We start from the raw sequence: 23,167 nt of genomic DNA on the forward strand, positions 1-23,167 counted from the left end.
GAATTGTCATCAGCGCATACAGATGTCCAGTTCCTGCATTACCGACTGGTTTAATAGGCTGGCGAGCACAGTCGCGGAACTGAAGAATCTAGCAGCAAACGATTGACCCAGAAAAGTAGCTTTTTGACTAAAGTGACCACTCGTGAACGGTCTCTTTACGGCAAACTCAGTCGTGTATCCTCTACAACTTGCCAGTGCGAATGAGCTTTTAATTATCCTGTAGAACACTTAAGAGGAACACTAAATCAGTTTGGAGTGACAAATCACATTTTTCAAAAATTTTGTTAACTTCACTGCAGTAAGAGATTGACTATTAGAAAAGAAAATGAAGGGCAAAAATTTTATTTTGGGGGAACTTCTTGCCAGAACCCCAGTGCCAGTATGCCAGTGTTGATGTCATGGATCTCAATGTGCTTTTTGTATTTGCTAAACTGCAACGCAGCAAATGTTCGCAAATCCTCCAAAGTTTAGTTTTTGGCTCCTTTAGAATATGACGTATCCCTTTTTTATCGGTAAACAATAAGCTGGAACCAATTAGATGTTAAAATCGATGATGTCACGGCAAGCTGGGGTGGCTTGCAATTGTTCCACCTGTAGAGTTTATTTCAAGGTTAACAATTTATCACCTCCCGTTAGAAGTCCACTATCACAAAGAAATAGTACAAGCAGAAGGTGCAAAATTTATCTTCAAATAATCTCGTGGTCTTCTGGAGACACGAAATGCTGTACAGAAGCATAGTTTCTCACATATTTAATGTGTTATGCCACATGTAAACGACATTCCTGGTCCCACAACATTTTCCTCAAGAAATACCTGCTTCAAGTATTCCTCTTTATTTTATTTTGAAATGTTACTGAGTGAAACAGCCTTACTGATGATATTGTAACAATTATTGCCATTACTAGAGCCACATTTGAAAATATCCTCTCTTCACAGTTCATATCACCAAAAAAGGTTGTTTTATTCTTTTAACAATGGCTGTTGCTGCCTCTTTATGCATGTTTATGTATATGTACTACAAAAATGTATCATCCTGCAAAGGTCTTGAAAACATTATAGCAGTATTCATAAACAAGCTTTAAACATACATATTTATGTGATTAATGCGACCAGCTTTGTGAGGGTATTTGACTTACTTTTGAGGAGCTGTCTATTTATATCTGCCTCTAATCGTTTTCCCACCAATTTGGGTCACTAGGTAGTCTATGGTCTGTAGTGGCGTGACTATCGCCTCCAGAGCCAGCAAAGAAGACAGCTCGCGTGTAGGTAGGGTGAGAATATAAAACATGCTAGTGCGCTTGACCGCGGCTGCTCCCACGATCCCGCAGCACCATGGCTGGCCGGCCAAAATAAACCGTGGCTACAGTGGCTACCTCTTCGCACTGCCTCCCACATGGTCAAATGGTTCGAGCATCGGGCTACTGTGGTGAGACAACTGGGTTCAAAACCAATCGTCTGGCCAATTTAAGTCATGGATATGCGAGATTGGGCCAGGCACCGCTCATCAGGTAACCCATTTCATGCCAACTTGTGTTACTGCGCATGTGCCAGTGCTTATGTGCTACTCTTCAACGACTCTATCTCGCCCCATCTTGAATCACTGGCTATTTGGAACTAGGTGTGCGCCACACTTCAGTGAACCTCTTTGATCCCAATTTGGGTGACTGGGCATGTGCAAGTGAGTACATACATGTTGCTCTTCAATGAACCTCATTAAGACCAACTCCTGTCAGTGAGTGTATGCCACAAGGTATGCGTTGCTCTTCAATAAACCTGTTTCACAACAACTTGGGTCACCGGGTATGAGTTGCTCTTCAATGGCAAAGAAATCATTTAGATTTCTCTGGTGCCGAATGGAGCTGAACACACACACATATATATTCAGACAATCTTGTCGTAATACTTGTTCACACATTTGTTGCGAGGGGACATCAAGAGGGGAGATGCTAGGTGGTGCAGCATGTCCCGAGGGAAGCACGAGAGAGCGGATAGGCTGCACCTCATACATGACGTGTTTTGGTGGTTGCAGTACGACGTGCCAATACACTGCTTCAATGTTAACCGCATTAACGTCGACATTCACCGTGAGATGGGTTCTGCAGGATAATCTTGTGCTAACGCCCTAATCCGTAATGCTATCTTCCTGTCTCCTCAGGTTATCATTATCTTTTTGCTCAATAATTTGTCCTGCAGTCTTTTGATTTCTTCTAAATACCACTGTTACCGTTTTAAGTGCCAGGTTCATTTCCCTCATACAACCAAGCACACAACACTTCTGCTTACTCTTAAGGATGTACGCAGTTCAACCATTCTTTCATCTTGGTGCAGTGTTCGAAATCGCGCCGACCTCTTGAAGTGGGCGGTGCCTTGCTCGCACACTGCTTGGAACATGCCCGCCAGGAAGGCAGGAAGATGGTGCTCCCTTATGATGGCTTCGCCTGCTTGCAGGATGACCCGACGAGCACTCACAAGAGAGAGGGCATGCTCAAAAGGCACTGCAATGAAAGGATAATCTGTCTATCATACTTATACTTGACATAGATTGACTGGTTGATTGACTGACTGATTGGGTTTAGCATACCAAAGTAACACAGGAGCTATGTGAGGTGTGCACCATAGTAGCATGCTCTGGATTAATTTTCACCACCAGAGTTTCCCTAATGTGTGCCTAAATGTAAGCACGCAAATGTTTTTGCACTCCATCTACATCAAAATGTGGCTGTCACTTCTGGAAATCAAACCGGCAACTTCATAATCCTCAGCTGAATGGCATAGCAACTGAGCAACTACGGTGCGTATGCTTAATGTTGGCTTGCTGAATATAGCTATGATAAAAATGCATGTTTTAGACAGAAGCCTCCTATTATACTAAAAATGCAACACATTCAAAGCGTAATGAAAGTCAACTCAGATTAATTTGAACTCTCGGGAATTCTACATTTTCCTTAGGAATAAAGAAAGGTTTGGTTATTCAATGTTGAATAAAATATAGGGTGCCCCGGCTAACTTTAGCCAAGCTGTTCACCGAAAAAAAAAAAAAAGACTGAAAAAGCACAGTGCAAGACATGATTTTAAGACCAATTTCGTTAGGTCGTCAGAGGTCTGACGACCTTATACCTAGCATGGTGGCTTTTTAAATTTTTTTTTTTTTTCATTGAACAGCTTGGCTAACGTTAGGTGAGGCACCCTGTATAGCCCATGAAGAATTGTGAGTTATAACTTGCAATTATGTAACACAGAGAACATAGTGCAAGAGTAAGCAACTGTCAACCAGGCATAAGCGATGGACAGATGAAAGAGAACATGGCAAATCAGTTCTGTGGAAATGAGCAAGGCGGACAAATGTTCATCAAAAGGAAAAATCGTCATCTATGCGAGAGTACTCCTGCAGCTACCAAGGAAATCCACAATGGTTTCTCAAAAAGAAAGCTTCGCAGCTGAAAAAGATTGTCTGGTCTGCATATGACAACTGCAACCAACACTTTTCTGGGGCTTTTGCTCAACCATCTGAGCTAACCAGAAGGCTAGCAGGTTCTAGTGTCCAATGTAATTAACAGGTCGAAGTGCAAGGACAGCGAATATGGCAAATCAGTTCTGGAGAAATCGATTGATCTGCAGATGAGTGAGGGCCCTCACACATGCATATGCTGGGAACAAGGCTTCCACGTGGAAGCCGAAACGTCTAACCCCTTCGACATCACCATTTTGGTCAGTGTTCTATTAACTGCCCTTCTAATATGAATCTACTTTCTGACCAGACGAGATGGCGTCCAACTGATTTCATATTCAGGGAGCTAGAACTGTCAGAACAGGACCTAGTGTTCCTATGCTTTATGGAGAAAGGATGACTTAGAAAAGGCGCTGACAATCTCAGATATATTGTGAAAACTGTGGCACAAGCCACACTAGACTCCAATCATTGAGTAAGTAGCAACATCGTCAGCGCTGCTGCAGCTGGAGTGCATTTGTTGTCACTGCTTCGGTGTACGTTGATCCGTGGCCTCCAAGATTGGGTGGCACGTAGTACAAGCCACCTAATCTTGGAGACCAGGTATCAGCACTCAATGGTCACCGATAATCAGCGATCTCAGAGGCTCTGCTTTATCAGCATTATGGGGAAGTTTTGCATTCGAACCCCTACTAGCTGCTGTTGGACAGTACTGCTGCGCTCGCCAAGCGCGGACTGTCTGCTGATGTCCCCACAGTGTGCTCGTGATTTATAAACAAACAACCCAGACAGGAAGCTCGGCCCTGTCTTTCTCTGTGCACGTAACATTCGCTAGCATCGGTCAGGAAGTGCAAGGAAGGTGCACTTGAACACACATAGAGAGGGTGCGCAGGGACAGCGAAAAGTAAGCTCATCCATAAGGGTGCTTCAGTTCAGCGCTGCCGAGAACGACACCAGGGCCTCTTGTTAGTTTGGTTTATCTTCCTCTACGCTGTACGGACAGTGCACCCATTTATAAATAATATCAGGATAGCACACACCTTGTAGTGGGACAGCCCTGTCACAGGGAATGAAACAGCACAGCTGGAGATAATGTGAATTGCATTATAAGAGAATGTGCTTATCTTCCCGCATTTCCCCACTTGTGCATTACTGTTAAAGAATACTGCAGCTGTACTCCTAACGCTTTTTACCTCAGCATTTTGCTGCTTGCCTGTTGCCTATGTTCACAACCACACTTCGCAAAAAAAAAAAAAAAAAAAAAAAAAAGCAGAGTGCACATCTTTTACTTCAGCTTATCAAAACGAAGAATACTCACAAGATGAAGCTATATACACTACTGTGACTTCTTGTATAGGCAGGATAAGGACAATGACTAAATAACACCTACTGAGATCCAGATGGCAAACATTACAAGCACTGTTGATAACTTATGATGTACTACTTTCAAGTCTGCTATTGCTTGTACACCAAGACATCGCTAAGACCAACATTTATGACACATTACACCAGTTGGCATGGGGGCAATGACTTCAGGATACTTACAATACTTGCTTATCCACAAACGTAACTCAGCAACTTAATAATATGATGCGATTTAACATTTAAGGAAACCAGACACACAGCCTATCAAGGACAGCACAGCAGGGGCTACGGATTCATTTTAACGTCTTCAGATTTTTCAACGTGCACACAATTATAAGTATACAAACGTTCTTGCATTCTGCCAGTATCGGAATGCGACGGCAGCAGCATATAATCGAGCCTGTAACCTTGTGCTAACGCCTAAGCAACCTGAACTGATTATGTTCCTTTAGTGGCCCTTTAAAGGCCAACTGCAACAAAATTCAGGACCACGTGAATAGCCTAGTTTGAGACAGCGTAGATACAAAGAAGCCTCTGTGTCAAATTTTATTTTTGAGGTACAAGTGGATGTGCTATGAAAGGCATGCAAAAGCGGATGCTCCTAATACTTAAAAAAAAAGAGAGGGAAAAAAACGCCATTAGTGTTTGCTGAAAGTGACGCATAACCAAGAATGCATGGCTTGTTGCTGTGACCTCAGAGACTGGGTGTCGCCTGTGGCTGCCTACAGCATGTTAAAAAATCTAGTAGGAAACATGCTGCAACTTGTGTGATCTACGCTAACAACCAGGTGCACATGTCACCTGCTTCGTACTCTTCAAAAGCTACTGATAAGAAAATTAGACAATTACCAGCCCTCTAGATTTGCCAAGATTGCCTTGGTAGTAGCAGAGCACTCATATATAACAAATTTAGCCAAAGTGAAGTTTCGTTACAGTTGGACTTCAAGTTTGCCTTGGTAGCGTACGAGACTTATTCCAGTTGCTTTAACAGCACACTATGTGACACACACCAACACACTCACCACCAACAGAAAATTCTTTGGCTTCAACGATGAGACTCCAGCTCTTCAAGGCTGCAGCAAGAACCTTGATCAGCGTTGTCAGAACCTCGCGAAATTCCTGATTTATGTTGCACTTCAGGAGTTCGTTGGAATCGGAGAAAGCACGCTCAATGATGGCTTTACGTTCGTCCCAGTTCAGTGCCTCAAAGCGACACAGAAACAGCATCGACTCGGCTTGCACTATAGTGTTGAAGGCAGATCCGAATGGGCACAGTAACAACCTGCAGTTGAAGTGCATAAAGTCTTAAGTAACGTTCATGCTGAAAGCAGTGTTTGCAAGTAAAAGCAATGCAAGTTTGGCTCAGTTGGAAAGCACAACAGATGTGCTAAATGATCATGAATCAAATGGAATGATGACAACGTGTAGGGCTAAAATGGCACAAGGGCCAGGTTTGGCCAAACATCACCAAGCAAATGATCTTGAATTTTCAATAGCACAATGAATTCCAAAGGGTAGATGTAAAATGGCTGCAAAGATAGTCGCTGTAAGATGCGTAAAAAATATATATGTATTAAAATTATGACCACAACTTCCCAGCGACGACAACGACGTCCTATGGATATCCCATGGACAGTTCCTCAAGCAATCATTTAGATGCACTTTCTCTGCCCAGCTGACATCCTTTGCCTGTCCCCGAGGGACATCACGGTGACATGCCGTATATATTTTAAGGAGATATACCAGGGCCTTTTGTGCAGCGTTTGAGACATAATGTCTATTACATTCACAGCACATGCTGTGTGACAGATGCACCGCGCAGCGCACCCATTCATCAGGAACAGATATATTATGTGCACATGTTATGTGCAAATGCACAAATTCAGCAGCGCAGTATACTCCTCATTCTTCTGGGCCTTTTGCCAAGCTCAAGTGGCTCATGGAATTGAAGTTTCCAAAGTAAGTTTGCAAGGTATGGCATATACACAAGCTGAAGTCATGATAACTTCGAATCGTAATCCAAACATGCGAGGAAACGTAACTATGTTGCACGGAAGCTCAAAGACAAAGCCTCTTAGAGGATAACTAGTCTCGTGTGTGCCGAAAAAGGCCTACGTGCGATATCCTTGGGACATTTGTGGTAGGATATCTGAAACTGGGCGTCTGGCAAATGTTCTATTTGTTTCCGAAACGGTGCATGGACATCGGAACATGATTCGGGTGCCCTATGGATGACGTGTTCTTATGGGGTATATTTTTCATTCTTAAATAAGAGTGAATGCTGCAGCAGGTATAACAAGGCAGCAAGAGAGAATGTGGCACCGTGTCGTGTCAGTCCACATTCTAGCTTGAATTTGATCACAACCCACTCACCTTAGAAAAAAGTGAGAGATGCTGTCCTGTGGGCTCCCTTCGATAAGGCACTCGTGGCAAGTTTCATCTTGCTCGAGAACATTGCGGACTGCATCGACATTACCTTCACATCGTGCAATCTTCATCATGATGGCCAACCTACGGTGGCACATGTTGCATAGGAGATCCAGATCAACATTACCGTCCGGATATGCGAGGTAAAACACCATCTGAAAGGAATGTAGTCAAAATGTTACTTCACTGCTGAACTGTTCAAGAGACTGCAATATTGGAATTTGGGTAACTTGTAATCATAATTGCTATATTACAAGTGCCGCTTCTACCTACTTATGCCTCCATGGCAAGTACAAAATATGCCAAACTTCAGTCGTCGGTGCCAAAATATCAGATTTTAACAGTAATTGATTGGCTTGCTGTTGCGTGTCAATTATGAATGGTTGCCTTCGATTCCAAATATGTTTACGGGAATTACTTGTCTAGGAAGATTTTCGTGCGATACTCATTCCCGGGGAAATTAAGCACTACCATTCAGGAACGGCACAGCAACTCCATCTGTATAGTTACTTTCGCTTAGGTGTCTATCTTTTGATGCTACTTACAAAACGAGCGGATACCGCATTCTTTTTTGAACTGCTTCAACGTGTGCGCTGGTACACATTCGATTTAAACAGACGTCGGCTTTAATTTTCTCTCTTGGTCGTCTCCTTCGCGCCGCATCGAGCGGCATAGTTCTCTGCGGATTTTCATGAAGCAAAAGTTCGATTCTTAAAAGCCCAAACGTCTATAAACTCTGCACATACTTTTCAGCCATGCTTTATGGGCAGACTTACAACGGTGGCTTTTTGCAATACTAAAAACAACTGCTGAAGAAGTTTTAATTACAGGTTACACAAACGACGATGCTTACTTCAGCAAGCTTGACATGGATGGCGAAGAAATGACAGCCTACTTTTGCCTTTTTGGCGCTGCTACGATGGACCAACGTGACATTTCCAAGCGAAGTCGTTGCAGGTAGGTGTGTCTTCAAGCAGGTTGGTGGGTCAAACTCAAACCACTCAAAAACTTGCAATTTTGTTTTTTGGCGCCGCTTTCGTACACTGCAAGGACAATGCAACACCGCTAACTGTGAGCCGCCATGAGCTGCGCCAAGCCAGAAAAAAAGTTAAGAAATTAAGCCAAAGGCAGCCAAAGCCAGCCAAAGCTGCGGTGAAAGTTAGTTTGTCTTTTGTCGGCTGCTCCCATCGCCGGCTGCTATCTGGTTTCGTTTTAGAAATCTAGGTGCCTTTTCTTTTTCTCGAGTTTTTCGTTTTTTATGTAATCGTTTTTATACATTCTAGCCATGTTGTTCGTGCAACGTTTCGTTTACGTGGAGTTCAAATGCACGCCTCGGAGACGGTTACCTCTGAGCTGCAAAAACCAATCTCGAAGGCAATGCTTTTGCGCGCTGCACGCGCCGAAAGTCGGAAACGCATCATGGTTGCCATGTTTTCAGCATCAAAACAACTAAACCGACCGGTTTCCACACTGCTAAAAGAAAAGGCTAGAATTCCCTGAACCACGCGACTTCGCACGTACGGCTTACGGGATTTTTAGCGCAAGCATGTGTGGTCACCTAGCGTTCTTCCAAGTTCTAGGATCGCAGGCACTTCATCTTTAACTGGTTCATTTGACTGGTCATTACTGTCAAAGCTGCTAGATAATAATAATAATAATAATAATACATATTATCGATCTCGAAGGATATATATATATATATATATATATATATATATATATTTTTTTTTTTTTTTTTTTTTTCAGCCGATGCGCGGGGCCCTTTCGAAGGTATGAGCTCCTGCGAGCGCTGTGGGCTGGAGAACGGCGCTATGAATGAACCTGTCGAACGTACTCCGAGCGCTCGATTCCGACTAGCCGAAAGTGTGAAGCGCACCGCCAAAGCATTCAAAATACGATCGGTCAAATGTGTTTTACATGACTGCACTTCGAGCCTATCAGAGCAGGTCAACTGGCGACCCACGGAGACGAAATTTTGTCCAGGATCTGGTCCAGGATGTCTATGGGGGCAATGATTCTTTCACCGCCCACTATTCTTCCTCCCCACCGCCAAATATCAGGCGCCCATCCCAATAAGTGCTTTTGCACTTCCACAATCTCGTGTAGGTTAAAACATTAATACTCACTGTTCGGAGCGAATTCATCCGCAGTGGTTTTGGCATGAGGTCTTCGCGGCAGACGACAAAATTTGCCTCGGTGTTCATTTGTCACATCCAAAACGGCGGCACAATGATACATGCATATAGTTACATTTCTGTATTCTGGCCGCGGATGCGGGCAGTATCTTTCAACCAGTGTCATAGACTATGCTATTTTTTTTATGCACATGGTAAGATGGCAGGTGTGTGTGTGTGTGTGTGTGTGTGTGTGTGTGTGTGTGTGTGTGTGTGTGTGTGTGTGTGTGTGTGTGTGTGTGTGAGAGAGAGAGAGAGAGAGAGAGAGAGAGAGAGAGAGAGAGAGAGAGAGAGAGAGAGAGAGAGAGAGAGATGTATTTATGAAAGTATACGCGAAGGCTAAATGAAACTACCTGCGATGTGGCCTATACAACTCTCGTACGTACTGAACAAGCATGTAGATAATAATCATATTGTTATATTAACTTCCAAGATAAGACCTGAACGTGTATTGTCGGCTCACAGGCGTCTTCTAAAGCACAACGATCTGACAGATTGTTGAATTAACCTCATTTTCTTTGATTTAGCCAATAAGTACAGGGTCCTGAATATTTCGCTGCGCGCGTTTTGTGCGATTTTGTGCTGCATTGTTCTTGCTCAAAATTTGCAGAACGATCGCATTTTGGCGCCGGCTTCGTTTATTATAACACTTGGCGCAGTTAACTGCCTGGTTTTTAAGAAAAAAAAGAAGCAAATTTTCCTGCGTTTGTAGGAATTCGAGCTACTGCCGCGAAGGCACAAGCATAAACTTGCGTCGCCGCCTGCCGCCAGCTGAAAAAAGTAGCGTCTCAGGGAGGGCTTCCGCGTGTTGCCCGCTCCTGGAACAGGCGACTGGACCACTCTGTATATTTTCCATGCTTCGCTGTTGTGACCGAAGATTGTTTCGAAGAAGCAGCGTAACGCTTCCACGTACAGTTGCGTTCATTATTAGCTGCAGCCCGCGTACAAAGGGACTCCCAAGACGGCACGGCGGTGCCGACGTATAGGAAATAATTGGTTAAACATAAATAACGGTAATTTGAACGGTGTTCAGTTCTCCCAAGGAAGCTCGTACTGAACGCAGCAGCTGTGCGTGTGACTCTCCAAGCGCTGCGGACGCGCACAGGTAGTACACGAAGCCTTCTTCGAGCTTCCTGCTAGTGCCGACGCAACACCTGTTGTGTCACGTCAGAGGAGTTAATTGGAACAGAGCGGCCGAGCGCTTCGCCTATGCTTTTGCCTGACGGTGTTCCCGCAAACTAACAGAGCGGGACAGGCAACCAGAACTATGTACGGCGGTTCGTTATCAGTGACGACCTGCTGTAAAGAATACGCACGACGAGAGAGACGTTTATTTCAATGACACGGAGAGAATCCCTTGAAGGAAAATGTTGAGACAACGAGAAAGACCTAACTGAAGAGTTTGAAGGAACTTGTAGGGGCCAGCGTATATAGGGTGTCCCGGCTAACGTTAGCAAAGCTGTTCAATGAAACAGAAAAAAGATAACTAAAAGGACGCGCGTGCAATATGCGATTTTAAGACCTACGGCGCTCGGTTGTAAAAACGCTGACGACCGACCACCGTAGGTCTTATAATTGTGCCTTAATTGCGTCTTGTTTTTTAAATCTTCGTTTTTGTTTTTGTTTTTCTTGAGCAGCGTAGCTAACGTTAGGTGGGACACACGGTGTAGCAGGAGACAGACAGACGATAGATATGTGATATATGTATGACGTGTTCCATGCCTTAATTTGTTTCTTCCTGTTCGCGTTTTACTCCGTCAGTGCCCAGAGTGCTCTGACCCCGCTTCGGCAGCGGATGCTGGTCATTCTGCTGTGGCTGTGTTCAGAGACAAAGACCACAACGGGAAAAAAAGTGCTTAGAGGTGCCCGGTGTTAGATATGGAGCTGTTTCCTGAGCCTACTTCAAATTCCCCAGACCGCTTCGAATCGCGCCACTTCTAAGTAAGGGATGCAGAAACACGGATGACACATTCCAGAGGATCGCTCGAGCCAACAAGTTCACGTGCCAACAAGTTCGTACGCCGCGGTAGCTATTCAATGCTTGAGTTTTCCAGAAAACGAAGGGATCGCCCGGCATTGTTGCAAGGAAAGTGGGTCCCGAAACAAGACGGCTGCGATGTTCCGGGAAGGCCTGGCGGCGTCGCACCGGTCACCTTTGAAGAAGGCATTTGCCACCTCGGCGGGGCTGTACCACCGGGAGCAGGTGAGCCTCGGACAATGGGGCCCAATCATGCCCCTTCTCCGCCTTTGAAGAGAGCATTGCACCAGAGCAAGGCAAGACTGCGGGGAGCCGCCGGGTGTGACTTCACCGCACGGGTGCCTACCATTGGCCGAAGGTGGCGTCATCTGAGCGGGCTCTCCCATTGGCCGAACTTGACGCGACTTCCAGTCCTCGAAGGGTTTAAAAGAAGCATTCCAGAGAGACCAGAGCATTTCCCTGATTCCCTGATTCACCTCTCTCGAACTTCTTGCCGCGGGCCGCAGCGTCCGAGTTGCTGCCGGCCCGTAATGACTGTACAACTGTTACTTGACTCTCACCTCTCTGTATATAATGTAAAATAAACCCTCCCAAGTTTGGTTTTCATCCCGAAGCCCGTCCTCCAACCCCTACACCGGATATGCGGGCATGTAGACCACCCCACAGACTATATATACACATGTATACGAACAGTTAATTATGGACAATATAGTTGCACAGGTCGCTTATGCAGTTTTTTTTTTTTCACGAAGGACAGCACGCATTTATTTAAATAATATACTGCACGGCAAACTATGCGATAAAAAGAAAAAGAAGAAAATCTGGACGCGTGCGGTATATCGCGTAATATGGCACATGGAGTGAAAGAGTAAACCTGTCGATGTGAGGTAGTGTTTACATATGACGCCCCGCTGCCGAACCGTGTGCCGAATTCGCGCGAGGTCGTGGATTCGACTCCCGGACGCGGCTCCGACCACCTTTCCACGAGGGCGGGAAAGCGGCCGGCCGTGCGCCAAGACTTCGGTGCATCATGAAGAACTGCAGGTGACCTAAATCAATCCGGAAACCCTCATATACCTGGCGTCTATAGCTTTCAGACGTTAAAGAGATATCAATTACTATGACTACATGCAGCGCAACCTTCGTTAATTCGGCCCCGTCACGAAGAGTGAAATGTACGTTGGTCAAATTAAAAGGAGTACCTACGCATTTACCAGAGGCGTAGCTTAAGAGATAGGCGGCATGTTATAGATAAGAGAGCAAATGCGGGCAACTTAAGCTCTAGTGTTGGGTAAGCCATAATGTGACACTTACACATGTGATTACTATTACTGCTACTACTACCACCACACTCTCCATCGCCACAATTTCTACAACTACTACAATACTACCATTACTATACCACTATTACTACTACTGGCTCAACTACTAGTGCTAAATGTGTCACGTTTCGTTTCCAGTAAAGTTTCAGTTGCTTGAAAGCGCTTGTACCGTCTTTCTCCTTCTGTGTCTTCGTTTATACCGTGCGTTCAATCGGGTAGAGGTATACTGGGAGAACCTGCACATCCACACCAGTCTTCCGCGCAGCGTTCTTTCCGTCACAACGCGTAGCCACGGCGCACCCTGCTCGCAACCGGCGCCGTGCCAGCTTCCTCGTTTCAGACAACACAGTGCGAAACGCCCATGCCTGCAGGAATCGGCGCTCTTCCGGTATATCTTGTGCGCGCGTGGGGTGCTGCCACATATCTCCCGGGCTCCTGCGAGCCGCGCGCTAACGTCGTTCACAAGGGGCTCCTTCAGGTATGTGTATATTACCTGACGCAATCCAGCTTGTCTTCATTTTCGCCATGGACACGGCGCGAGGAGGAGGAGGAGGTGTCGACCGCAGGAACCGGGAAATGGGGGCGTCGAGACATCGCGAGACGTGCTGGAGACGGGCGCGTCAATGCCATGGTCATCCGCTGGCCGGCCAGCCAAGGTCGTCTCCATTCGAACAAGTTCCTCCTCGTTCCATACACCTCCTTTCTTATTCGTCTGCCGCTCACGCCTCCGGGAGCTTGCGCAACACTGCCTGCCTGCCTGCCGGCCTCGTCGTTTCGCTGATCTTTCGCCAAGATGCGACGAGATTGGCAGAACAGGATGAAGAAATCGGCCGGGACCTCTGTATACCGTGCGAGGGGCAGATGCAGAAATCGCCCGAGGATGAATCGACGATTATTCGTCGCCCTTTCTGAGGACCCGCAATCGCTGTGCACATTTCTCAAAGGGTGTACGGTAGCGCGATTAAATGACGGGACAAAAGTAGACACGCAGGGAAACACACATCCACTGGTGCTTTCTTCGGTTTGTTTTATTAGATTTCTCCGCACTGTTCTTCGTAAGTAGCAGCTCAATGATCCCTCACTAACTCCGCGCCGAAGGCTGGCTGAGCTACTCGGGTTCCTAAGGGCTTACACATAACTTTGTAACGAGCGCTGCATGCTGCCGTTGGATTGTGTACGCACTTTAAGTTGTTCGTGCTCTTCTCTTCTCCATCGCGCTTACCCCTTCATCCCTGCGGGTTGGCCAACCAGAACTATCTTTGGTCGACCTCCTTGCTCTTCGATTAGTGTCTTATCGATCTCTCTCTCCGCAGTGGTGTTTGGATCGCACCGCTGGTACGATCTGTTGGGAACTCGGCGCTGACGCCCGTGGTTGTACCTGGGTCGCAAGCCCCAAGGGTAGCGTTGGCCTGGCGGCCTGGGGTACAACTGGAAGCCTCCGAAGGTCCCGGCAAAGCATGAGTCGACTGGTAACAACAAAACAACTTGTTTATTTTAACATCGCAAAGAGTTGGCGGTCAGGTTGACCGAAGTAGAGAGACGGGAGAGCACTTTACTCAACAGAAGAAATCGGAGCCCTCCTTTTGGCGTCCGGGGGCAGCTGTCTTTATACTCTCGCAGTTGAGGGCAAGAAGGAACCCCTCAATAGACGAGCACGTGAACGTACAATGTCGTAGCGCTGTCGTAGCACAATGTCGTAGCACAATGTCGTAGCACACTGTCGTAGCGCTGCCGGTCGGGCACAATGACTGTAATGAGAGGGTGATCCCTGCTTTCGCATCGCCTGGTTCGGGCACAATGACTGGAAGGAGAGGGTGATCCTTTGCGGTCGCATCGCCGCAGTCGCGCCTGGAAACACCTGGCGGGGAGCGTTGCGGCGACGACGATCGGGCCAAAATGTCTGCCGCCCCGCCGCAGTCGCGCCGGCAAAACCACGTGTCGCAGGCGAAACGCAACAGTGGATACTTAGCCACGCGTAGGTCGTGCGTCCGCAGAGCAGTGGGCATCAATTCACAGCATCTAGGGTACCGGCGGCTCTCAAATTCGCGACCAAAACAATTAAGAGCACGCCTACGGATGTTTTCAATCGACGACCGAAGGGATTAATCCAGAGCCGCTAACGATATCATCAATCGCTTCCAAGGTTGCGACCAAAGTTACTAATCTTGACCGCCAACGAATATGCCATAACTCTCCGAAACTTGTGATTAAACTGCCGATCGTCGATGACTTTACGAATGTTCATTACTTTGTGTTATTACTGTAAATAATGTAAATAAACCTTCAGTTTCATCTCAAAATCCTCTTCAACGTCGGCCAACTCCCGTACTCAACGGCAAGATCAAATAACACCCTCTGCAGCACGAACAAGACGTTTCACTATACTCTGCGTCTGCGTCCGTGATACAGTCTACACATTTTTCTTTTATTTTTAACCTATGGTCGTGAATGCTGAATCATTAATGTCCAATTGAACACCGCTGAGCGGTCCTGCGAGTTACGAACTCCTCACGGGCAAGCGAGCGCGTTCAGACGCTTGGTCGGATTGGCGCGTTTTGATTTGGCCGTACCAAGGCGCAATTAGAACGCAGGCGAACCCGCCGTGGTTGCTCAGTGGATGGTGTTGGGCTGCTGAGCGCGAGTTCGCGAGATCGAATCCTGGCCACGGCGGCCGCATTTCGATGGGGGCGAAATGCGAAAACACCCGTGTTCTTAGATTTAGGTGCACGTTAAAGAACCCCAGGTGGTCAAAACTTCCGGAGTCCCCCACTATACGACGTGCCTCATAATCAGAAAGTGGTTTTGGTACGTAAAACCCCATAATTTAAAGAGAACGCAAGCGAGAGCTTGCGCGGACAAGGAACGCGCGGATAACAAACGCTTCGTAGAGTGAAAGTGCCGCGGCGCCGCGGCAATTCCCTCTCTCCTCACGCAACACCTGGCGCACTAACGCAGCAGCAGGTGTTCCCTTTCGCCCGCATCTGCACCGTCGAGGGGCGCTCGTGGCGTGGCCTCGCCGCCAATGGGAATTTAGGTACCGTTTTTCGCTTGTCCTGGCGACAGACGACAGCTTTTTCGCTCAATGGGCCACTTGATGTTCTCGCAGGAAAACGCAACGTAACTTACACTAAGCGCGTGACAAAACGAGACTACGTTTGCCTGCATGTGAGCAGACGACCTTCCCGTCGAGTTTCCAAGTTTTCTGCTCAGCCACCGTCTTGTTTGGACAGCAAAGTAGACTGCATCGTTTTTACTTCGATGCTGTCGTCGCGAAGCTGTGTCTTTCGGAACTACGGAACGAGACTTAAGGTGGCCACTGACCACTTAGCTCTCTATTTAGCCGTGTACAGCGAGTACTGGAACCGCCTATATAAGTTAAGAGGGCATTACGCTCCAAAACCATACTTGGCTAACGATGAACGGATTAATTTCCATTGCAATTTATTTTCACAAGAGCGAGTCTGCGCTAGGCGGAGTGCTAGGCAAAAGAAAGGTAAGATTTACTGCGTACGAGCGCCTACAAGCCTGCCACCGAGAACCGGAAAAATAAACAAATTAATACAGAATGAGTAGAGTGAGGTAGTATGGGATGAGAGGGAAGCGTACAGTATACAGGGCTGAGGATCAGCTTTGATCACGTTGCACTGGGTGAACGGGCATTCTTGCGTTATGCTGCCGTCGTACTGAGGTGCCAAAGCGGGCGCAGGGAACAGAACCCGCAGCCTCCCTACTATAGCAGCAGAACGCTATAACTGGTGGACTATATACCATAGCGCACAAGTTTGGGCTATATAGAACTGGTGCTCCACGACTATAGCGCACAACATAAACTTTTTGCGTGACAGTGGCCTATTAGAAAGACTATAATGACCCCATTCCGTCCCTTTTCATACTTTTTTCTCACGCTTTTATTTTTGTCATGCTCTTCTTTCCGTATTTACCTCCCATTTCCCTTCCCTTAGTGAAGGGTAGCAAACCGGAGGTTTTAACTCTGGTTAACGTCCCTGCCTTTCTCTCATTTGCATCTCTCTCTCTCTCTCTCTCTCTCTCTCTCTCTCTCTCTCTCTCTCTCTAACAACGAACGGGAAGCGATCACTGGCGAGTGCTTACTTGAAATCGATGTTATTTTGACAGACAAGAATGGACATGTAAGCGCCACGTCGTTACCGATGTCAACCAAGCAATTGCATTATCTGGACATATAGCGCAATAATATATTAACTGAACTTAACGCGCACGCTTGACAAGGTGTGGCTCTCCTCTACATTTTTATTGTGGCTTCGCTGCCAACGATAATTTTCTTTCTCGTTGGTCCTTGCGCGCTCACCCCCCACCACCTTTTTTTCTCGGTTTTTATATTTGTGTGCGCACATAACACAATATAAAGTAAGTTGGATGTTAACGCTCGGCTGTGTTCTTTGTTCCTCACCCGTTGTTCTGTTGTACGCTACGCTCAGTCATTGACTACATACTTCATCATATATAACAACAGCACTCTGCACAAGCCATTGGGAGGCAAAATACTGAAGTTCAGCATTGGCGTACACAATTTTTAATGACGGACAGCGGGACAGGAAAAGACGAAGGCTTATCCCGTCTTTTCCATCATATAATCTGTTCAGTTGGTGCTGCATGCGTTACGAATGGCTACTAAAGCTAGCCCACGGCTGGCCCGAGTACAGGATACGCATATGTAGAAGGCGCGACCGCTCAATCCAGCTGCCATTGACTCAGGCGAGAGCAATTCGTAACAACGAGGGTAATGCCCTGAAAGTTACTGAAAGCCTTTCTTCGAAGGCTATATCTGCAGCGTGAGATATCATTGGTCCGTGTGCGGCAGTGAGGAAGACAGTCATATCAGAACGCACGCACGATCGCACGCACATTAAACCATTGTTCACTGATGCAGGCGCCAATCGGACAAACGAATTTCACAAGAGTGGATGACCGGGCTTGTTGGCATCCTGCACTGCTAAAACTAAGGGCACGATAGTACACAGAGCACCACCTGTGACGTAAAGCTTTACTGTGACGTTCAGCAGCACAAAGACAACTTCCCGTAAAAAGCGCGATTTACCTCCACTATACCTCCTACACGTCTTTCCAACTGCACGAACGTCTCAATTCATTCGCACGCAGCAATGAGCCGTAAACGCTTCCGGCCAAATACGTTGCGGACAATCGACACGCGCACCCGACCGCGGGAGATAAGGGGGCGCCCATTCGCGCGCTCCGACGTGCCCGGGCGTACACGCGTTACGCCTCGAGCCATAAAAACGTCGACGTGTTTACGGCGTCGTCGCGCGCCGCGACCATTTCGAGAGGTGCGCAGCGTGCCATATATGCGCCGCCTCTCGTATGCACACTCTTTCTTTGGGACACGCGACTCTGTACGCCGGCCTTTCCGGCGCATTCAAGCAGAGAGGAAACAGATGTGCGCCGTGCCGTGCCAAGCACTCGCTGTGCAAAATATACGCGCCGCCCTGCCGTGTCACGATCAACCGGCAGGCGCCCTTGCGTCTCTCGTTCCTCGGCTCGGCGGCTTCGACGGCACTGACGACGTTGCGAACAGCCCGTTTCCTCGCCGCCGGATGAGTGTGCGAGCTTTCCTGCGTCAACAGGTCCACAGCTGCAGCCGCGCTCTTCGCCTGCCTACCTCGTCCCCGCGCACGCGAGGTAGGGCTTGGATGCCCAACAGTTAACGACGGCGCACCGGAAGCAAGTGCATATACACTGTTTTTTCGCACGTATACTGTGACTGTCAACGTTCGAGGTTGTACCAGGATCGCGCTGTTTGGTGACGGCACGTTTACGTCATGGTGTACGTCATCCTCATCGACGCTGAAGTACTCCTATAACTGGATCGATTTGAGGTTGGATCGCACTGTTTGGTGACGGCCCGTTTGCGTGATCCTATCCATCATCCTTGGGAGACGCTGAAGGCCCTCCCGCACTAAGCGTCCTCTATCTCAGCTAGACCTCGCAGAACCACGCTGGTGACGGAACTTCATGAGTTGCTAGTGGCGAAGTCAACGTTTAACGTCACACTAATGTGCGTGCCGCGGCTTGTGAAGGACCTGGACCGGTTGGCGGCGATGATGATGATGTGGCTTCACGCCAGCTGTTGAGCTCCAGCGCGGACGGAACCGGTCAAGCCAACGTCGAAGTTCGTGCATACAACGCATATACGCCGCCTTATCCTGCACGGACTGCGTGGACCTTTTCGTGGAATGGCCGGGCAGAAGTACTGATCAACCGATCGGCCGCTGATTGAGCTAAGGAATGGGAGATGCCAAATCGGTGAGGACGTCGCAGTTTGGGTCCTGATCAGCGCAACACGCTGTCGCTTCGCGATGCGGTAGCCGCAAACGGATCGTTCATGCGTGATATGTGTTGCACGTACCATGTCTCGCACGGGAGGAAGTCAGGTTCTATATATAGAAAGCGGCGTGAAAACAGCGACCAACGTTACTGCTAACCTTGCGAATACAATCTACATGTATAGCTCTACTGCTGCAGCAATCAACGTTAACTGACGCAGCTATACCGCAAGCAGAAAAAAGAAGAAAAACTAAATATGAAACGATGCAGGACGCAATCGCAAGAAAGGCACGAGAGCTAAGTACGCAGACACGTCCTAGGCAAAACGAATCACAAATGGATCCACGGCGGTTATTCAGACACGTTTAAGAACGCCTTGCATGGCGCAACGAGGTCTGCGAGTCGGCCTGGATGCAAGCGTCGCCCAGCCGACGAAAGCGACGCGTACAAACCCTTCTCTCCCCGGTTGCGCCTTCGCATCCAGCGTCGTCTGGGTGCTGGACGTTCCCGTGTTACGCGGAAAAGAGGATCGCCATGCGCATCATTCGGCAACGCAGACGAACCAGCGTGCAGCTGCGTAGCAGACGACGACGAAGATGTCCGGAAAACGGCTTCAACGCCGCCAACGGTCGCGCCGGGACCGTCGTCTCGGGCGGAGCTGGGGATCGCCCTCTCTGGTCCAGCAAGATGTCGGACCCCATGTACAACCTTCTTCTGGGCCTGGTCGCCGTGGCGGCTGTGGTGTCCATCACCTACTACACGACGTTGACCATCCTCCCGCGCGCTATCCTAGCCGTCGGCATGATGGCGTGTATATGGGGCGTCATCGAGAACTTTTGGGGCACCGACGAGCTCGCAGACTGAACAGGAGTGGCGCGCCTGCGGCGACTGCCTCAGGCGACTGCTGGCTGCCCTGTAGAGCGTACCAATCAGGATTGGGCAGGCCGTCGCACACGTCTGGAGAAGTCGCTACCGAGGCGTGCGCCGTCCGGTTTGAAGTCTAGCGGGCGTGTGTGAGGGATTGACTAGACTGACTATAGCTGCTGGAAAACGTTTGTGACGACGAGGCTGTGGTGAAGCGCGTTCGATCGTTATAGCCGGATCATCCTTTGTTCATGTCTGCATGACTCTTTTGCAGTAAGTTCAGGTATCTTACATTCACAACATTTGTACGAAGTCACCGCCAAACGTATGCTCTCGGCTCGAAGTTGACCGACGCGCCAGCGTTATCCGACAAAAAAAAATTATATGAATCTGTGATGACAACACGGGTTAGTCTTACGCCCTGCACTGCTGAGCGCCGGCGTATCGCGGTGGCCAGGAGACGGAAATGTTGCTGCCGAAACGTATTTTTTCTCAAGTTCCAGCGACGTACGAAAACCTCGAACAGTCTGAGGTCATCTGAGGTGACGAAGCGGCGATGGCCAGCGCCGTCTTCAACGACTACCGACCCTTCAGAGTCGACGGATGCCTTCAAAAGTCTGACGATGGCGTCGCTTTCTATGTGAACAGTCGTGCGACGTACAAACGCTGTAACGTCTACATGTGGAACGAAGAAAAAATTGCCAAGGTACACCTGGCACGGCTACGTCGCGACGTGCTCTCAAAACTGTACGCTAAACTCCAAGCCTTGCACTGTGTGCGGACTCGGTGTGTGTGTGTTGTTTCACTGGACAAAAACGTGCTGTTCACACGTGCGGCGAAGTTCTTGCCCGCGAGCCTGTTTCTGGACGCCAGGTGGAGAGACATGTGGTGTCACGAGACATGCCAAGCGCGCGCTGAGCGGCTTGAGAAACCCCTGTGATCAGCATACCGAGCGAGCTTTAAGAATAGGATCTCAACTTGGCGTAAGCTTCTTGCGATTACGTTGCTCATTTGTCTGGACATGATAGCCAAGCTGACATGCTTACAGCGCGCGCCAAACGGTACTCTGCGTGGAGGCTGACGCGGCAGCAAGCGCAGACGTGTAACCAGTTCCAGATCCTGTGAGTCGGCCGGCACCGACTTCGCAAAATTTACGCGTTAGGACACAAGTGACACTTCAGCGTGACAAGTGCCTTATGCGCGAGCAGTTTGCACTTCCCCCTTCACCCAGACTCCACACACCTCTGCAAGTTGAGAGACAAAGCGAAAGTCGCCTGCAAGATTACCAGAGAAAAGTCGCCCAAGCGGGACCGGTGTCGCGATCTGTGAAATTTCGGGACGCGTGACGGTTGCTGTGGCAACGGGTCAGTGATGCGGCCAAGAATGTATACAGTGGATCCATGTTGACGCGTGACGCCAAGTGGATCTCTATAGACGAATATGCGTTCCTAAGATATCTGCGTGTTTGCATAAAAGAAAATCTTGTTTCACTGTCGAGAATGGTTATTTCGTTTGTGTTTGTGTTTACCTTTCACTTATCAGTTTGACCCCGCTTCCACTTAAGAGGAAGCTCTAGCTCGGGCCCAACTCCGACGCGTCCTATGCAAATACACGTAAAACGCAAAAACGCTTTCCTGAAATAACCACTGGACCGATCTTAATTAAATTTGTTGTATTTGAAAGATAAATGTAAATTCTAGTGAGTGTTGCTACCAGTATTTCGATTTATGGCTTGAATATTGTTTAAACCTGTTTCAAGAATGCGAAAGTTCGAAAAAATAAAGCACAATGTTTACAAATTAATAGCTCTGCATCAAGAACAGATGTCGCAGTTCCGTAAACGGCATATATTAGAACATTCAAAGCGGACAAATTTGATATGCAATTTTATATCTTACGTGAATTCTTTACGTTGTATGTGAGGGTTAACCCTCATATACAACGTAAAGCCTAGAGCAGCCTAGAACTCAGTGTGTTGTAAGCAGTATATGGTTCTTCGTATTTCTTAATTCGCAACCACAGTGTTTCGAAGTGCGGCGACAGATTACTTGAAGACCATTTTTCTGCCACCTAAGGGAGGTAATGTGCGTTACATATGGTGCAGGTTCCAAAATTAGAGAGTTGAGGTAGGCCTAAGCTCAGCGCGATGCAACGCGTGGACAACATTTGTGGATTCCAGAGCTACCTCGCCTCTTTGACTTGGTATAAGTCAGCATTATTTATTCTTTCCCACATACGTATCCGGTATTCGTCAGAGATCTTGTCTGTAACGGTATTACCAGAGTACTTTCATATTCATTACCCTCTTCGGGGATATCGGGTTGCAGAAGACATGGCAATGCTGGTAGCGCCATATTGTGGCGACGCACAGTTCTACCAGAGATGACAGGTGTGCTACGATTATAGGGACAAACCATAATCTACTTAGCTACTGGCTTGAAGTGACGGCAGAGACGTAAACGTTGACATGGAGCCTTTCTTTGTTATTTTCTTTCGCCGAGAACGGCTGTGGAACGCAAGAACGCTCATGGCGCGTCTTGGACAAACTGCGACGAGATGTGGCCAGCAGCGTTGCTACTACAGTCCACGACTCCGGTAACCAGGTCTCCATCGGTTCTTATATATGTATATGTATACCCACCCCGCTCTCCATTTCTTTAGTCTTATTGTTCTCCTCTCTTTCTTCTTTAAAGGGATAGCCTGCCCCTTTTCAAGGACCTTATATTTTGAAGTGCAATAGAACGCCTATGCCATCCGAAGTGTCTAAACGCGCGGTAGTTTGTTTCTCTGGAAGGCGAGTAAAAATTTTCTAAAACAGAATTTTTTTATCTGCGTAGTACCCTGTACGGACGACGACATCGCCGATTACTGGGCGAGGTGTCAATCTCGGAGGCCACGCGTCAACGCACTACTCCGTTCACCGTGACTCCACTCGTTCGCACAAGGCGGCGCCACTTTTTCAACGCGCGCTAGCATAGAAACGCAAGTAATTAGACTTTCACGCAAAGAAAATTTAGCAGCAGAGCGCAAAATACAAATTTCACGCACTACACTATTGTGTACAAGCAACGTAACTATCCCTGAGCGGCCGATTGGTTACTCGACGGTACACGAATTGGTTCCTGTTTCACCGTCGAACGACGAAACCTGTCATTCTCGCACCGCTATCAGAGCAAAAATGAAAATATATTTCCTTGTTTACTCGATGCAAGCATGCTAGTTTTCGTCATAGTGATACACGATCTTATCATTCTCACCACAATTTAT

General features: G+C 47.8%; 1 protein-coding gene and 1 long non-coding RNA gene across 8 annotated transcripts in view; one reads left to right on the forward strand and one right to left on the reverse strand.

The window, feature by feature from the left end:
* The window catches only part of LOC142560127 (DNA primase large subunit-like), a 74,727-nt gene that overhangs the window by 20,816 nt on the left and 30,744 nt on the right, over window positions 1-23,167 (reverse strand). For 2 of the 7 annotated variants that reach the window (XM_075671962.1, XM_075671961.1), the window contains exons 3-6: window positions 8,095-8,327; window positions 7,188-7,396; window positions 5,837-6,096; window positions 2,285-2,496 (exon numbers count right to left, since the gene is read on the reverse strand). In XM_075671962.1, the coding sequence (XP_075528077.1) occupies window positions 2,285-2,496; window positions 5,837-6,096; window positions 7,188-7,396; window positions 8,095-8,327 (914 nt within the window). The remainder of the gene's footprint in view (window positions 1-2,284; window positions 2,497-5,836; window positions 6,097-7,187; window positions 7,397-8,094; window positions 8,328-23,167) is intronic. The other 5 variants (XM_075671966.1, XM_075671967.1, XM_075671969.1 and 2 more) reach the window with 3 other exon arrangements.
* Window positions 13,067-23,167, forward strand: part of LOC142560130 (uncharacterized) — a 29,793-nt gene continuing 19,692 nt past the window's right edge. The window contains exon 1 of the long non-coding RNA XR_012823307.1: window positions 13,067-13,193. This is a non-coding gene — a long non-coding RNA (uncharacterized LOC142560130). The remainder of the gene's footprint in view (window positions 13,194-23,167) is intronic.

The sequence above is a fragment of the Dermacentor variabilis genome, chromosome 10 (assembly GCF_050947875.1).
Source record: "Dermacentor variabilis isolate Ectoservices chromosome 10, ASM5094787v1, whole genome shotgun sequence".
NCBI classification, from domain to species: domain Eukaryota; kingdom Metazoa; phylum Arthropoda; class Arachnida; order Ixodida; family Ixodidae; genus Dermacentor; species Dermacentor variabilis.